Source organism: Haliotis rubra, unplaced genomic scaffold (genome assembly GCF_003918875.1).
Source record: "Haliotis rubra isolate DU_JTF1 unplaced genomic scaffold, ASM391887v1 Scf62, whole genome shotgun sequence".
Taxonomy (NCBI): domain Eukaryota; kingdom Metazoa; phylum Mollusca; class Gastropoda; order Lepetellida; family Haliotidae; genus Haliotis; species Haliotis rubra.
Window position 1 is genome coordinate 2,450,507 of NW_025767324.1, and position 16,971 is coordinate 2,467,477.

General features: G+C 38.8%; 1 protein-coding gene across 1 annotated transcript; it reads left to right on the top strand.

The window, feature by feature from the left end:
• Positions 1-11,149: 11,149 nt before the first annotated feature.
• Positions 11,150-16,758, top strand: LOC124256136. Its single transcript, XM_046690093.1, has 3 exons — positions 11,150-11,211; positions 13,856-14,039; positions 15,990-16,758. Exons 2-3 carry the CDS (start codon positions 13,861-13,863, stop codon positions 16,744-16,746), a joined length of 936 nt encoding a protein of 311 aa, XP_046546049.1. The 5' UTR covers positions 11,150-11,211; positions 13,856-13,860; the 3' UTR covers positions 16,747-16,758.
• The last annotated feature ends 213 nt before the right edge of the window (positions 16,759-16,971 follow it).

Sequence of the window (16,971 nt, forward strand, 5' to 3'; positions counted from 1 at the left end):
TTCAACACATAGGAACAATGTGTGAAGCCCATTTCTGGTGTTCCCCGCCGTGATATTGCTGGAATATCGCTAAAATTGGCATAAAACCCAACATACTCACTAAATCTAGTTTTATGATGACAGTCTGTAAAAAATCAAGTATGGACCAAACTATTTAGACCTATGCCTCTTATGACCAGTGCATAAGTTGTTGGTGACCTATTCAAAACTGTAATCCCATGCGGAAATGTTTTAATCAAACAAGCCAAAAAGCAGGCTAAAAATAAAAATGTTATTTATGATTTGCAAGGAGTTACCAAGTGATGGTTATGTTGATAACCAATGAACTCCTGATATTCTGTTTAAAGTACATGACTAGTTCTTTCAACTTCCCCTTGAAATAAATGTAAATATGAGGAAATAGAGAAGATGTCACATAAACGTGGCAATAATATCCAGAATTTTTTTTTTAAATGTATGTTTCCTTATGAAGCTCACCTGAATGTCTGCAGGAACAAAATTATCTTCTGAGTCACAAACTTCAGGTACAGAAATTTACACTACTCCATTTTGACGAGCGTGACGAGCCAACGCTTTAACCACTGGGCTACCCCACAGCCCAACCAGGGATAGAACAGAGAGGTGGTTGTTACACTGATACAGCTGTTTACTGACCCTGGTGAGACAGGATGACCAGGGATAGAACAGACAGGTGGTTGTTACAGTGATACAGCTGTTGACTGACCCTGGTGAGACAGGATGACCAGGGATAGAACAGACAGGTGGTGGTTGTTACAGTGATACAGCTGTTGACTGACCCTGGTGAGACAGGATGACCAGGGATAGAACAGACAGGATGACCAGGGATAGAACAGACTGGTTGTTACACTGAACAGATGACAGGTGAGGTGAACAGATAGAACAGACAGGTGGTTGTTACACTGATACAGCTGGTTGACCAGACCCTGGTGAGACAGGATGACCAGGATGATAGAACAGACAGGTGGTTGTTACAGTGATACAGCTGTTGACTGACCCTGGTGAGACAGGATGACCAGGGATAGAACAGACAGGTGGTGGTTGTTACACTGATACAGCTGTTGACTGACCCTGGTGAGACAGGATGACCAGGGATAGAACAGACAGGTGGTTGTTACACTGATACAGCTGTTGACTGACCCTGGTGAGACAGGATGACCAGGGATAGAACAGACACAGGTTGACTGTGGTGAGACAGGATGGTTGTTACACTGATACAGCTGTTGACTGACCCTGGTGAGACAGGATGACCAGGGATAGAACAGACAGGTGGTTGTTACAGTGATGTTGACTGACCCTGGTGCCAGGATAGAACAGACAGGTGTTGACTGACCCCTGGTGAGACAGGATGACCAGGGATAGAACAGACAGGTGGTTGTTGTTACACTGATACAGCTGTTGACTGACCCTGGTGAGACAGGATGACCAGGGATAGAACAGAACAGACAGGTGGTTGTTACAGTGATACAGCTGTTGACTGACCCTGGTGAGACAGGATGACCAGGGATAGAAGGTGGTAGACCAGGGATAGAACAGACAGGTGGTGGTTGTTACAGTGATACAGCTGTTGACAGACAGACTGGTGAGACAGGATGACCAGGACAGATGTTACAGTGATACAGCTGTTGACTGACCCTGGTGAGACAGGATGACCAGGGATAGAACAGACAGGTGGTGGTTGTTACAGTGATACAGCTGTTGACTGACCCTGGTGAGACAGGATGACCAGGGATAGAACAGACAGGTGGTGGTTGTTACACTGATACAGCTGTTGACTGACCCTGGTGAGACAGGATGACCAGGGATAGAACAGACAGGTGGTGGTTGTTACAGTGATACAGCTGTTGACTGACCCTGGTGAGACAGGATGACCAGGGATAGAACAGACAGGTGGTGGTTGTTACACCCTGGTGAGACAGGATGATACAGCTGTTGACTGACCCTGGTGAGACAGGATGACCAGGGATAGAACAGACAGGTGGTTGTTACAGTGATACAGCTGTTGACTGACCCTGGTGAGACAGGATGACCAGGGATAGAACAGACAGGTGGTTGTTACACTGATACAGCTGTTGACTGACCCTGGTGAGACAGGATGACCAGGGATAGAACAGACAGGTGGTGGTTGTTACACTGATACAGCTGTTGACTGACCCTGGTGAGACCGGATAGCTTATGATTGACCTCGGAGGGGCTGTGATTGGCAGCTACAAGGATGACCAGTGGTCAGTATTGCCAAATAACAGTTGTAGACAATGTTTTCATAACTGTGTCAAGTGTGCTATCAGTCTCTGCTAAATATCTGTTTTAATCAACAATACCGGTTGCTTTATTCTATATTAAATTCCATACACTCATTCCGTCACACACAGAATTCCATACCTGTATCTTTTGAACGATCATCACAAAGCCTCTGGATGAGTTATTTGTACTTGGTCTGATCAATGAAGTTGCTATGTCACCCAACCTTTGAGACATATGATCAATACTACACAACCTTTGAGTACCTTTCTTAGTGTAAATGATTTTCCTCTGATGTTCTGAGTAAACATTTCAATCAATGTCTTGTCAGTGGATGATCACAATTTCAATATGATCTATCTTATTTCAACAATACAAATGATCTTCACAAAAGTACTCATCACAATATTTGTACCATCCATGGTGATAGAATGTTAGAAAGACTGATCTATGTCACACATAATCGGGTTTATCTGTATCATACATTGCTTTTGGATAAGTTGATTTGTATCACACAAAATCTCTTTAATATGACATTTTATAGATCACTACTGCTAGTCCCCAATCTGAGGACATTCCATTACAGGTCAGTGTCCTGTTGTACAACACACCCTTAGCGCTAAGACTACCTTAAGTCTATGTTAAGGTATGGGGAGTTGACAATCAGCAGTGCTAAGATCACTTTGTACAACGGCACCCAGGTAACGGAACGACCTTTCACCCAACAAATCGGAAATGTGTTTTCTTACCATGCATCCTCTAACGGTTAACACAAGACTTTTAAAACAACAGTTATGGGTTGTGCAACTGATTCCATTAAAATATTTTTGAAATTGCCAACTTTTCAAGTCATTAGTTTGAAGTTGCTGCTGTTAAGCTGAACAAGAAACAACATTATCACTTTGCCCCACAATTAAGGGGCCACATGAGAATTATGTTTGTACATACAGTATTGAATAAAAATGGAAGGAAGAGTTACCAAAAGAAAAAGAGTCACATATAGATCAGCTCTATTTCAGAAGAAAATTTAATTGAAATGGGAAATAAATTCACACAAAAGGACCCTTAACTGGAAAATGTATTACCAATTTTCAAATTTAGCCTCATGTAACTTCGTCAGTTTCTGAAAATACTTGTTCCAAATCAGACACAATGTCTACAACTATATACACAAGATTAATAAAAACATGTAGCAAGGGAGGTAACTTTGGAAACAATATTTTATGACACCACTGTTTGAACTCAGGCTTTATAACTAATTCATTGATAAGTATAGCTTCAGTAGTTACTGAGAAACACCAGTCCCCCATTTCACACAGTTTGCAATTAAAGCTTAAAAGCATGGACTAAGGCTTATAACATTAATTTATTAGACACCAACGTTTGAACACACACAGATCATAACCATATATATCAGCATATAAACATTTAGTTATCTAACTTAAAAAAAAGATTTTGAGAAAATGTCTGAGAAGAAGACAGATGGATGGACGAACTCCATTCCTCAATTGCGTAGATGGATGCTCAGGCTGTTGATCACTGGATTGTCTGGTCTGGACTCACCGACCGACTGCCATATAGCTGGAATGTTGCTGGATGTGGAGTTAAACAACAAACAAAACCTCTATTCCAATATCAGCTACTTACTTGAAAATCACCTAAATACTGCCTAAATGTATCTTTATCACACACATTTGGGTGTTGATCTATATCACATATCTGTTCTTTGAGAGGCATTTTAGAAGTTGTAAAGATGAAGCAAAACCGACTTCTTTATTGCAATGAATGCAACATGTCAGATACTTAACAGTTATCAAGCAGCTTCAGTCCACTAAAAAGACATCCACCATATCAAGGAAAACCAAGTCCTATGGATAGTCAACTTCTTAATATTTCAATTAATGCAACGTTTGGGTGTACATTGTATATGTAGATACTAACACCACTTGGTGGATAATGGTGTTAGTATCTACATCGAAACGTCGCATTCAAGTGAGTTTGTTCAAAATCTCCTCGGTTCATCCAGCAGTGAATGGGTAACCAGTGGGATAAGTCATATGATTGTTAACCATCTAGCACCTCGCATTCAGCTTGGGTTAACCAGGGAAATAATGTCTTAGTGCTTTGAGCAATTGCACAAGTGTGTCGATACAATCACTTTATAAATGTCCATTATTATTATATCACCAATAGTCGGATATTGAAATGAACCATTTCAAGGACTGCTGTCTTGTTCAAACCATATATCATCACAGACAGCAAAACACCTATAAACTATACACTTGTAGTGTGTTGCTAGGGTCAAACTGACACCCATCATAATTCATCATGGTGATAAAAGCATGTACAATATAAAATACACATGATCCTAAACAAGTCTCAAACTGGTTTGACAAGTGGTTATGCTTGCACTGGCCTCTCAAGAATAGGACTTGCTTCAGATTACAAATGTTCCATAGAAGTCCATATATAATAATGACAGATTAGGCCAAATTAAATTAATGATCTTCACATCCCCACCTCCCTCACTACCACGCCTCAAACCATTATGAGACCGCCTCCGTGGTGTAGTGGTTAGAGCATCCGCCCAGAGAGCGGAAGGTCGCGGGTTCGATCCCTGACCGCGTCATACCAAAAGACGTTAAAATATGGTACTTGTTGGTCCCTGTCTGGCGCTCGGCATTAATGGGTACAACAAGGACTGGTCGGCTCGGAGTCAGTATAATGTGTCTGAGTGGGGTAGTCATGCTTCACTGCGGCATGGTATCTCATTGGGCTGGCAGTATAAAACCAGCCTAAGCCTGGGCTAGTACAAGCAGCTGCATATACACATACACACGCATGCACGTCGTCATATGAGCGAAATATTCTCAAGCACGGCGTAAAACCCATGGGGACAATATGTGAAGCCCAATTCTGGTGTCCCCCACCATAGTCTGTAAATAATTAAGTCTGGACCAGACAATTCAATATTTGATGTCAAGAGCATCAACATATGCAATTTATATACAATGACATTTGTCAGACCAACCGATCCCATTGGTCATCTCTTAGGACAAGCATGGGTTACTGAAGATCAGTTCTAACTCAGATCTTCATGGGACTCTGGAAGGAACAGAAGTTTTCTTTATTCAAATTATAGTTGATGCATTTATCTTCTTACAGTAAAATATGGACACAACAATAATTATCACCATCACATCATTACATCATTTAGTAAGATCTAAGGTTTTCAGGGTGCTACAATATTTTTTAAGTTTGTCTTTCTGACCATGAGCAAAATCTTTGCAAAAACTGTTCAGTTTGAAAATATGCTTTTGCTAAGAAATACTGTAGATAAGAAACTATGCAGTTTACATTTAAACATTATAGTATTTGATACAGTTTATTATTTGTACTTGAACTTTGTTCAATGACCTAAATCTACAAGCAATGATGAACATTCTAAAACTAAGAGATTTTACTTGGGAACATAAAATTCTAAACTTGGTACAAAAGTGTATTTAGTATATAACCACATGAAAAAACAAACAGTAATGGTGAAATTGCAGTAAAAGATGGTTCAAAACATCTACATCCTTCTGTTATTAACTCTGAGAGGCAGGATTCAAACAACAACTTTGGTTTCTGGAAGGCTTAATTACTTAAGGCATCAAATCACAGTCAGTACACAGGTATTGCAAACTTTTGGCCTGATGCTTCCATGGGAATTAGTTCTGAATGGTTTGAGTAAAATCTATTACCATAGAAAAATCGTCTCAACAAACACCTTACGTAAAGCATGTATAAAAAAAAGTATTGTTGGAAGGTATTTAAATGTCCAAAGGTCACAGCTCAGTATTTTAAATATAAGTAAAACATACAATATTGAAAATAATACTACCAAAATGATTGGCTTTCCTTTAAAAAACAGAGCTCATCAATCATTTGTACCAGTCATTATTTGTTCACTTGAAAAATCAAACTACATGTATGTGATATTTTGTCTGTACATTAACACCTTTTCATATATTTCTCACATGCTTCCCTTTAAAACACCTTTTATAAGTTATTGTTTATTAGATTTGTGCTAACATTTCCATTTTGACCCATGAGTTTTAAGTGTAATTACCTATGATCATGAATCTGTAACTTTTTGCTCTAATCTTTTGACGATATAACCCCAAATTTCCTTTGGGATAGTAATGATTATAAATGACAAGTACCATATCCTTGTGATAAATTATTCATCACAATAAGTTTGGTTTAAGAAATGTTATGAAAATGAGAGATGTATATCTAGTTTCATGGACCTCAAGTTTTGGTGCTTAGAAGATGCATTTATTGTATGATTTGTTATCGTGTCCATTTATTTCATACCCTAACATTTCTACCACATTAATAAGAGAATATAAAATATTTAAACACCTATTCCTTTTATATTTCCACAGTAATGTGAAAGAATCATGTGTTCTGTAACTTCATTTGAGTGGAAAAAGTAGGAATTCATCATCCCCTGCTCATAAGCTGGAGGTTGATTAATATATGACATGTTTAATCCAACATGTGTTCCTGTTGTAGTAAAGCCGTAACACTATAACAACAAACATTATGTTGTATGCTACGCATAGCAATTGTCATGTGAGTCGAGTTAACCCGTGAAGTTCACAACAAACATTTACATATGTTACACTGGGATCAGTTACCATTTATTATGAATACTATAAATCATCATTAGTATCGACATTCTTGCAGTGTGAAAACAAAACTAAAATCACTTCTGTTGATGAAATGGAATCACAAGTATCTATTACGAGTAAGGTAATTGATAATCACTGTCACTATACCAACTCCCAGTGACGCTGAAATTATACTCAAAAGCTGGATGTCCTGTACTTACAATTAATTGCTGATTATATCTATTTTCCGGGACGGAAATGTCGACAGCGGAAGATTTGGTGATTTAATATTTAGATAATCACCATAGTTTACCTACCTTTGTGTTATTGGTGATCAACAACGGTGAAAGCCCGCTAGTCCGACATTGTTTATGCGTCTCCAGGAAATGCAGGTGCTCCTTACCGGAAGTGAATTAAATACTACATACATACAACTACTGATTGCCAACAAATATTCGATTCTGCGATTAGTGTGCATTTGAGTGACGCAGGTTCTTGAGACAAATAGTTTTCGTATATAATACAAGGTTTTTATAGTCTTGTTTTATAAAGAAGAGTGCATTAGAATAGAAAACAAATACTACACTGGTTCATTTAACTGCATCGGTTGTTGTACTAATACGCATTTACACGCGGGAAATTCAAAATATGCAGGTTTAAACAAGTAAGTGAGTGAGTTGAGTTTTACGCCGCACTCAGCAATATTCCAGCTATATGGCAGCGGTCTGTAAATAATCGAGTCTGAACCAGACAATCCAGTGATCAACAGCATGAGCATCCATCTGCGCAATTGGGAACCGATGACATGTGTCAACCAAGTCAGCGAGCCTACCCGATCCCGTTAGTCGCCTCTTACGACAAGCATGGGTTACTGAAGGATCATCCGGACCTTCACGGGTAGGTTTGAACGAGGAATACATGAGTAATACTATGACACAGTAGATTACACAATGCAATTTATTGTAATTATAGACGTATCCTTGTCATCGAGTATTATCATGGCGGGGGACACCAGAAATGGTCTTCACCCATTGTAACCATGTGGGGAATCGAACCCGGGTCTTAGGCTATGCCACCGCCCCTTTGCACTGAACTGGCAAATGTTTAGATGTCTGATTGTGCACAGTGTATCTCTTCGAGCCTTTGGGGACTCCCTGATTTCTTAAATGACACTCAATGCGGCATGAAAACAAACTTACTCTCTCACTCAAACCATCCATTAGCCTGCCATTCAGGCCCTGAAACAAATATACCCAATACAGTCAATGCAAATCTGGAATATCTGGCATGAAGAAAGTCTTTGGGCTCCTTTTATTATATCTTAGGAATATCATTTAGGAACCATTTTTTCTGTAAAATGTGTCTATTTCAGAGGCTAGATGTTAGTCTATAGACCTATTAAAAAGGCATTATTTATATTGGTTAAACGTTCAGATCAATTATATAGGATAGGTTACGAACCGCTGCATTTCACATTCAGTTAAAATGGACAGTCTGTGTGACAAAGTGTTTGTGAGCCTCTATACAGCCTGGTTCCCTGAGTATGCTGCGCTACGCTTTACTTTCATGCAGGCAGGCTGTAATATTGACAGTGTTTCAACAGGATTCATTAAAACGGGAATTCACATACTGCATCATATTGTTTAGTCTACCATAGGTCGCCAAAAGTACTGGGCAGCGAAAAGCGTTCAGCATCAAGATGAAATTACCGAGCGTATAATTAACAAGCCAATTAATAACTGCATGGTTGCATGGAAAACTTGTTTTTTAGAATAAAACTGCATAATATTTTTAAAACGTCATTCGAAGATACCTTGTTTTCAAGGTGAACGTTGTCCCCCAGTGACAACAGTTAGTCTTAAACGAAGGCTGTGTTAACGCCAGTGAATGTATACTGTTGTTATTTAATAAAAATTGGCAGTGGAAGTATAGAAAAAGTGTAATGTAAGTGAGATAAAAATCGATATCTGTAGTACATTGTCACTGTATACATTTAGCGAATGTTCATAATTTATGGCGGGGTGTGGGGGTATGATATTTTTATGGAGATGCATGTACAATGTAAATGCCCCCAAGATTTATGTACAAAGTAAGCGAGCGACTACCGCCTTGCATGTCATGTACAATATCAATGCGCCCCTTCCCAAGCATAACTGTTTTAATATTTTCATGTACGAAATAGCTGACCCCTCCCTACAACATGTGTACAAAATTGCTGATGCTGTGTCAAGCAATATACTCACTCACTCATTCGACATCAACCCAAATTGCTCTCTCTCTCCCAACCGTTATTAAGAGAACAGTAATCATCTCCGTAAATGATTTAGATTAAAACATATATGTTAATGAATTGGTGAGAATTTCTTACAAGATTAAATTAATCCTTTATAAAATCGACAGGGTGAGCTTCAGAGCCCATGACATTATTTGCTTAAACACACAAAGTATGCCTAAGACTGCGATTTGATATCATATGCCAAAATTATTTGAAGCTAACAAACCAATGGTCATATAATAAACTTTCAGGACAAAAAAGGTGTCTGCGTGTGCGCACCCTTGCACACACACACACACACACACACACACACACACACACACTCTCTCTCTCAGTAAAAATGATAAATTCACATATGCGACTCCAATGGAGTTTTGAGGTACAGTTAATAATTGACTATCACAGAGCAATATGAAGGATGCATATAAGCAGATAAAACGACAATTGAATATTATATACAACACATACACATGAAATCTCAAAATTATTTATATAAAATTTGCTGGCGTCTTAAACGTTTTTGGCACATACGTTTATAAAATCTTCAGATCTTAAACGTGTGATAACTTCTCAGGTTCCGATAAGAGGGTAAAACGTGGCATGAAAAACTTTGCTAATGTTAAAAGGTCTTCTCTTAAATCGTCGTAAAGTGGACATTTAAATAAAATGCAGTTCCGATTCAACTCGATTTGGGCAGTGAAAACATCTTCTATCTGTAAGTTCGATTCCTCCATAACAGCCGGTTTGGTTACAGGCCGGGAGAGCCACATTTCCAAAACCGATAGCCAAAATTGACGTGGCTCTCCCGGCAATAGTTATGGTTGCGTGAACATGGAATGTGGCTCTCCCGGCTATGCTGTCAAAACAATGTCATGCATTTTTACAAGCCATATTCTGGCTTGTGAATTCAGCAGATTGGTACAGACCCTGAAGCTGAGGAAATCTAGACTTGCCACATTTTCTAGACTTGCGTCGGCTTTCTAGGATATATTTGCTTCAGGATCTGTACGACAGACTAGGTTAGACCAAGTTTATGTCACTGTTTAGATATTCCAATAAATCGGCCTTGCGAAACTTAGCTATAGACTATAAATACATTAAACTTTCTAATGAAGTAAGAACTCAAACACAATACATTGTCCAGCCTCCATAAATTGGCTGTAAATATATCCTATGTCCTTTACATGCCTGTACACCATGTGTTTGTGGGACGAGGAAAACATTTGTTCAAGTCCAAAAATAAATTCTGTTCTTCTTCTAAACACCACGCTTGTGAGTAGGAAAGATTATTCGTTTCTGGTTGTTACAATATAATACATGGGGACGCTCTTTTACCGGTTACGGTAATCCATTAATTAATTAATCTATTGGAAATGTGGCTTTACCGGCTACAGCCATGTAATTGAAATATGGCCTTCCCGGCAATAGTAATTTGTGAAATGTGGCTTTCCCGGCCTGTCACCGCCGGTTTCTATACGCAGAAAAACCTGACCCACTCACCTATATAGCTTTTACATGATTTTAACGGAACGGAAACGACCAAGCCCAGAGTGAGGCATTGTCCATCTGTATATCACCACACAAATGATTCGTGCTCAGCTTTTCACATCATTTATAGTATAACTGTTGCAATTGCTGTTTCCTTTTCTTGCTGCTAACCGTGAAATTTCTGTTGAAACCTTACTTAACTTAATGGAAAGTATAATTAACCATTCTAAAATCTTGAAAAATGTGGTTCTTCTCGTGACACAAAACAACTTTGAGACTGAGAAATACAACATAGTTAAATTTTCGATTGTCTGACAGGTCTGAAACGATTGCTGGTAATGGTCTGTTGATATCTCCTGAAAACAGACAAACGGTTCTTGATCCCGTTTCGTTTCCTGCTGAGCTAAACATTTCGACGAAACGTGCGATGAAACCTGTAACAGCTGATCTCATTGGTTCTGTATTTCAGTAATGGCGGACGTCATTTTAGAACTTTGCAGTGTTCCAATATAATTACATATTTCACGAAAAGTAAGATTTTTTGACACGAAGTTTATATCACAGGAACGGAGATCGCCTCATCGGGAACTCCCTCTTGCCGGATTTGGGGAAATGTATTTGTTTTGTGTATACTATAGCCCGATATTGCTGATCAAATGACCCGTTCTTTCGGATCTCAAAACAGTAAATTTGCAAATGCAGTTACTAAATAGTCGTAACAGACGCTCAAAGTTGTACAGCGCGTGTCTTTAGTCATGTTTACAGTTTGCATTGTAATTTCCAAAACCATGTTTATACATGACCCGATCATCACTGAAGCGTGCACGATGATGCAGCTGCATACATTCATTACATTGTTTATTCACGTAGCCAGGTTCAGAGCTTAGTGACCATATCGGCCCTGTCATGTTGGTATGGATACTGTATGAATAAGACAAGTGCAGCTATTCGAGTGATGCTGTTATTATTGACAGAAAGAAGTAACCCACTCTCATTTATAATCTGTGTATGTATTTGATACTGGTCGGCCATGTTTGTTTAATGTTCCTACCCGCAGATCTTCGATAACATGCACAGTTGAACATAAAATTTGCAAATATATGTATAGCTTATTAATTACTGAACCTCAGTATAGCATAGAAAGTCATGGACATTTGAATGTGACCAAATGCTTGAAACAAAGTTCCATAACTAAATGATCAACTGACGTTTTTTGCAGTCAATTTCTATTAAACAGATGAGACATGTAATGCAACATGAACATGATGAAAAGAATATTCCATACCTTAGTTTTTTTGCATGTTTTGTTCAATATATTCTAGACAAAAACAAGGATCTACTGACCCATGAACCTTCAAATCAAGATATATGAGCATGATGAAAATAGTGCCTGAAAGGGGATTTATCTGGCACAATTCTACAGGATAAGATGTTTAAGATTTTTCAATCAGTGTGTGAAACTGCTGAAATGTTAAGACATTTTATAAAGTAAATCACATTCCCATCCAGACTGTAAATTTTACACGCCTACAAGATTAGGTGTGTGTAAACAATTCCTTATGGGTGTCAGTCTGGCACGGAAGAACTTGCCAAAGATAACAGAAAGGAATTGTCATATTAAAGCAAATTAATGAAAACAACATGCACATATCGTAATTTCAACCGACATGAGTTAATATAATAATATTAGGCAATTACCTTGTTTAAGAAATGCGAGTGAGTATGGTTTTACGCCACTCTTAGCAATATTCCAGCAATATGGTGTCTCACACATTGTATTCACGTGGTTAATCGAACCTGGGTCTTCAGCATGATGAGCAAACTCTTTAACCACTAGGCTACCCCACTGCCCCATTTGAGAAATGTAATCATCAGTATCCACTTAAAGGAACAGCACCCATACAGCTGTCAGCTGTCCAAAGAAATGTTACATGTCTTACAGTCTAATATTTTTTAATGTATGTAGTTCTTGTGGTTATTATATACTGGACAATAGGGATTTTGGTATTTTTATGATTGCTATTTTATCAGTGTGTCAATGAATAAATAGATCATTATTCATAATTTCCAAATTTACATATATCCCTAACTATTTTTGTCCAGTATAATTTGTGTTGGTTTCTCAACTGATCACACAAGTTTGTTTGAAGTGTTTAACATACATGCCGAGTCTCACTGGCATTGTACATGACAACTGTTTTAATTTAATCTTTTTTTCATTTCCATGGCAACAAGTTGGATTTGAAACAATGGTAGGGATAATTTCCAAAGCATTACTCATGAAAATATTCTCATTATTTTTGCAACAGGAACATGCTGAAGTTGAGGGTTAAGCTATTGAGTTTCTTTTTAAGATTTTTAGGATATTTTCGTCCGTCTGTCCATCCGTCCATAATCATTTTGTTTCCGGAGCATAACTCAAAAACCTTTCAATATTTTTCAACAAAACTTGGTAGATATATCAAACAGAACCTAAAGTGGTGCCTTTTGCTGGTTTCCATGATAATGAGTTGAATTTAATCTCAAAACAGAGGCATGGACTTCGTTTTACGGAGCACAACTCGGAAACCGTTCAATATCTTTCTGCAAGACTTGGTAGATATATCAAACAGAACCTAAAGTGGTGCCTTTTGCTATTTACAGATTTTTGTCATTTGTATTTTTCTTGGTTTCCATGGAAACATTTCAGACATAGTCTCAAAAGAGAGGGGTAGGCTTCGTTTCCGGAGCACAACTCGGAAACCGTTCAATATCTTTCTGCAAGACTTGGTAGATATATCAGATAACCTAAAGTGGTGCTTTTTGCTATTTGCAGATTTTGGCATTTCTATTTTTCCCAGTTTCCATGGAAACGATTCGGACTTAGTCTCAAAAGGGAGGGGTGGGTTTCGTTCTGGATCACAACTTGAAAACCGTTCAATATCTTTCTACAAGACTTGACAGATATATCAGATCTTGAAGTATTGCCTTTTGCTATTTACAGATTTTTGGCATTTATATTTTTCATGATTTCCTTGGAAACAATTTGGACCTAGTCCCCAAAAACTGGACTTTAAGTAACTATCAGTTGATTTGTTCTTTCAAATTTATGGGGGCCAGGGGGATTTGTCATCTTCTGATGACTCTTGTCTTGTCTTTGTTTGGTTTGTAAATGAATCCTTGAAATATTTTTCAGTAATAATGGATTTGAATGAGTCCCTGTTCAGTCGATTGACCAAGAAGCCATCTCGACCAGTACTGAGTCGCAGCTTATCAGACAGCGGTCCAGAGGAGGCTAGAGATGCAGATGGTGAATCATCTGAGTCTGGGACACCGCACGGTGCATCATATGACTCCTTACTCATCCCAGAAACACCAAGGTAAATCTGATTTACAGATGTAGACATACACATTGTTAGATTCCTTGCTGATCCCAGAAAATGAACAAATGAAAGCATTGACAAGAACTTAGACCAGATTGTAGAAGGGCTTTGGGGATTCCAGGACTCTTTTTTTTCAGAAATAATACAAGGTAATCCTTCAGATTTCTTATGTCAGGAAGATATTTTTCTTCATGCACACACTCATGGTACATCTCTTCTGTGGCTCTGTGGCTTATGGTATACCTCTTCCGAATGATACCACAACATTTGATAATGGTCTGTGGCTTATGGTATGCCTCTTCTGAATGGTACCAGAACATAGATACATGCTCTGTGGCTTATGGTACACCTCAATGGTACCACATAGATCATTCTGAATGAATGTACCAGAACATAGATACATGCTCTGTGGCTTATGGTACACAGTGGCTGATGGTACAGAACTTCTGGTACATGGAACCAGAACATGCTCTAGATGGTACCAGAACATAGATACATGCTCTGTGGCTTATGGTACACCTCTTCTGAATGGTACCAGAACATACAGTACATGCTCAGTGGCTTATGGTACACCTCTTCTGAATGGTACCAGAACATAGATACATGCTCTGTGGCTTATGGTACACCTCTTCTGAATGGTACCAGAACATAGATACATGCTCTGTGGCTTATGGTACACCTCTTCTGAATGGTACCAGAACATACAGTACATGCTCAGTGGCTTATGGTACACCTCTTCTGAATGGTACCAGAACATACAGTACATGCTCATCTCTTCTGATTGGCTTATTGTCCTCTTCTGAGTAGTACCAGAATGTATAAAACATGCTAAAACATCATTGTGGTTTTGAAATGTCAGTAAATGTCTGTGTCTTCAATGAACTAAATAAAATGACAAGCCCTGAATATAAATAGATACAGCTGCATTGTTAGGGTTAGTTTAAACACCCTGTCTATTCTGTGCCCCATCCATAAGAATAATTGTGTAGGTTTTCCTTTGTACAAATGAAAGTTTCCATATCATAGTGGGAAAGAAATGGAGATAAATCATTTTTGAAAGCTGACCTCTGGCTGGAGCAAAATCTTTGGGTTCATCTCATACCTACCTCATATCATGTATATTTTGTATTGGTACCATAGTCACCATATTAAAAGGATTAAATGCCCCACTCCTAATTATGTGAATATGTGACCCTGGTCCCACTATTGGCTCTTTTCATGTTTGTCAGTGCTGAACTGTGTCCAAAAGCTTACACAACAGTCTCTATATTTGTGTGTATAATGTGTTTTTTGTACTTTAAATGTAGCTAATATGACAAACAGCCCAGGGTTGTATGAAATACTGTTGGGCTTACATCATTTGCCTTTTTGCAAGGTGAATTCTTGGGTGCTTGTGAGAGCAAATTCATACAGTAATGACCCGTGAAGATCCAGGTTAGAATCGGTCTTTAGCAACCCATGCTTGTTGTAAGAGGCGACTAACAAGATCAGATGGTCAGTCTCGCTGACCGGGCTGATACATGTCATTGTATCCCAATTGCATAGATTGATGTTCATGCTGTTGCTCACTGGATTGTCTGGTCCAGACTCAGTTATTTACAGACTGCCGTCATATAGCTGGAATATTGCTGAGTGCTGTGTTAAACACCAACCAATCAACATACAGTAATGGGTCAGTTATATCTGAACACAGACTTAAACATTTGATTCCTGGGATCATGGTAATCAGCTTGTCATGGGAATCCTATCCTGTGCTTTACATGGTACAAGATACAAGATTAATTCGATTAGAAATATCTTTGTCAAGATAATCCGTCAGTTGCTTTCACACCTACTCATTATGATGGTAAGATTTCCTATTTCACCTGTGCTTGAATATAGTGACTAGCCTAATTATTGGGGTTGTATGTTGAAAAAAAGGTTTTGAATTCATTTTGTTTGCTTCAGCCCAGTGTTTAAGCGGTGTAAGAACAAGCGGGAACGAGAGGTCCACCCCAGCTTAGAAGATGACTCAGACTCTAAAAGATCCCGGGCCATGCAGAAGAGTCTTGATCGATTCATCTCCCCCTTTAAACCTGCTGATCTTAAGAACAGAGAGCGGAAAGAAGCTTTTGAGAAACTTCGAGTCGCACGGGAAAAGAGGTTGGCAAAAATTGAATCAGATTCTGATCGTGAAGATAGAAACCCAACACAGTCTCCAACAAATGGTTACAAATATGCTCACTTTGGAACTGGGTATCTTGGTTGGCCATCAGAATCTGAATCTGAGAGTGATGATGATGGTGACAGTATTCCTCTACGTGCAGTTCTACATGACTCGAAAGTTAAACAGTCTTCATCTAAAGTATCTATAGACCCGGGTAGTGATAGACTTGAAATGAGAAATAACATTGTGAAAAATCCGTCTGTGAGCAGGCAGATGAAGGAAGCTGTTCCTAGTCATTCTGTGGCTGCAGTTATAGGCAGCGAGGCCAGTTATGTCTCAGAGGTCAAGGTCAAGACTGAGGTACAGTGTGAGGGGAAGGGGGACTCAAGTAAACTCAGTGTGGCCGAGTTTGTGAGTCCTAAGCCTGAAGGTCACCAGACGCTTGACAGCAATGCCGCTGAAAATACGAGACCCATGCGTCTGAAGATACGAGGCAGAAAAAGGAAAACAGGGATTGTGAAGTCGGTGAAGATGCAACGCTCAAGCAGCTGGCTTTGAATAGGCGCAGGAATTTGTTTCGGAAAAAGGACAGCAAGAAAATTCGACCATCTTTGTTTGATAGTTGTACCGAACCAGCCAGTAGTATTAATTTTCAGAGATCTCAATCGGAGCATCAGGTTTTAGGAGAACAAGAGTCTCGTCCATCGTGCCGCTTTGCGAGGAACAATTCATTCCGTTCACCTACTTCCCTGTTGAATGATTCTCTGAATTCTTCAAACAATG

Bases quoted from the DNA above. Each gene is read 5' to 3' on its own strand.
- LOC124256136 (XM_046690093.1), top strand. From the start codon at position 13,861: ATGGATTTGAATGAGTCCCTGTTCAGTCGATTGACCAAGAAGCCATCT. The intron at 14,040-15,989 runs GTAAATCTGATT...TGTTTGCTTCAG, and splicing joins CTCATCCCAGAAACACCAAG to CCCAGTGTTTAAGCGGTGTA.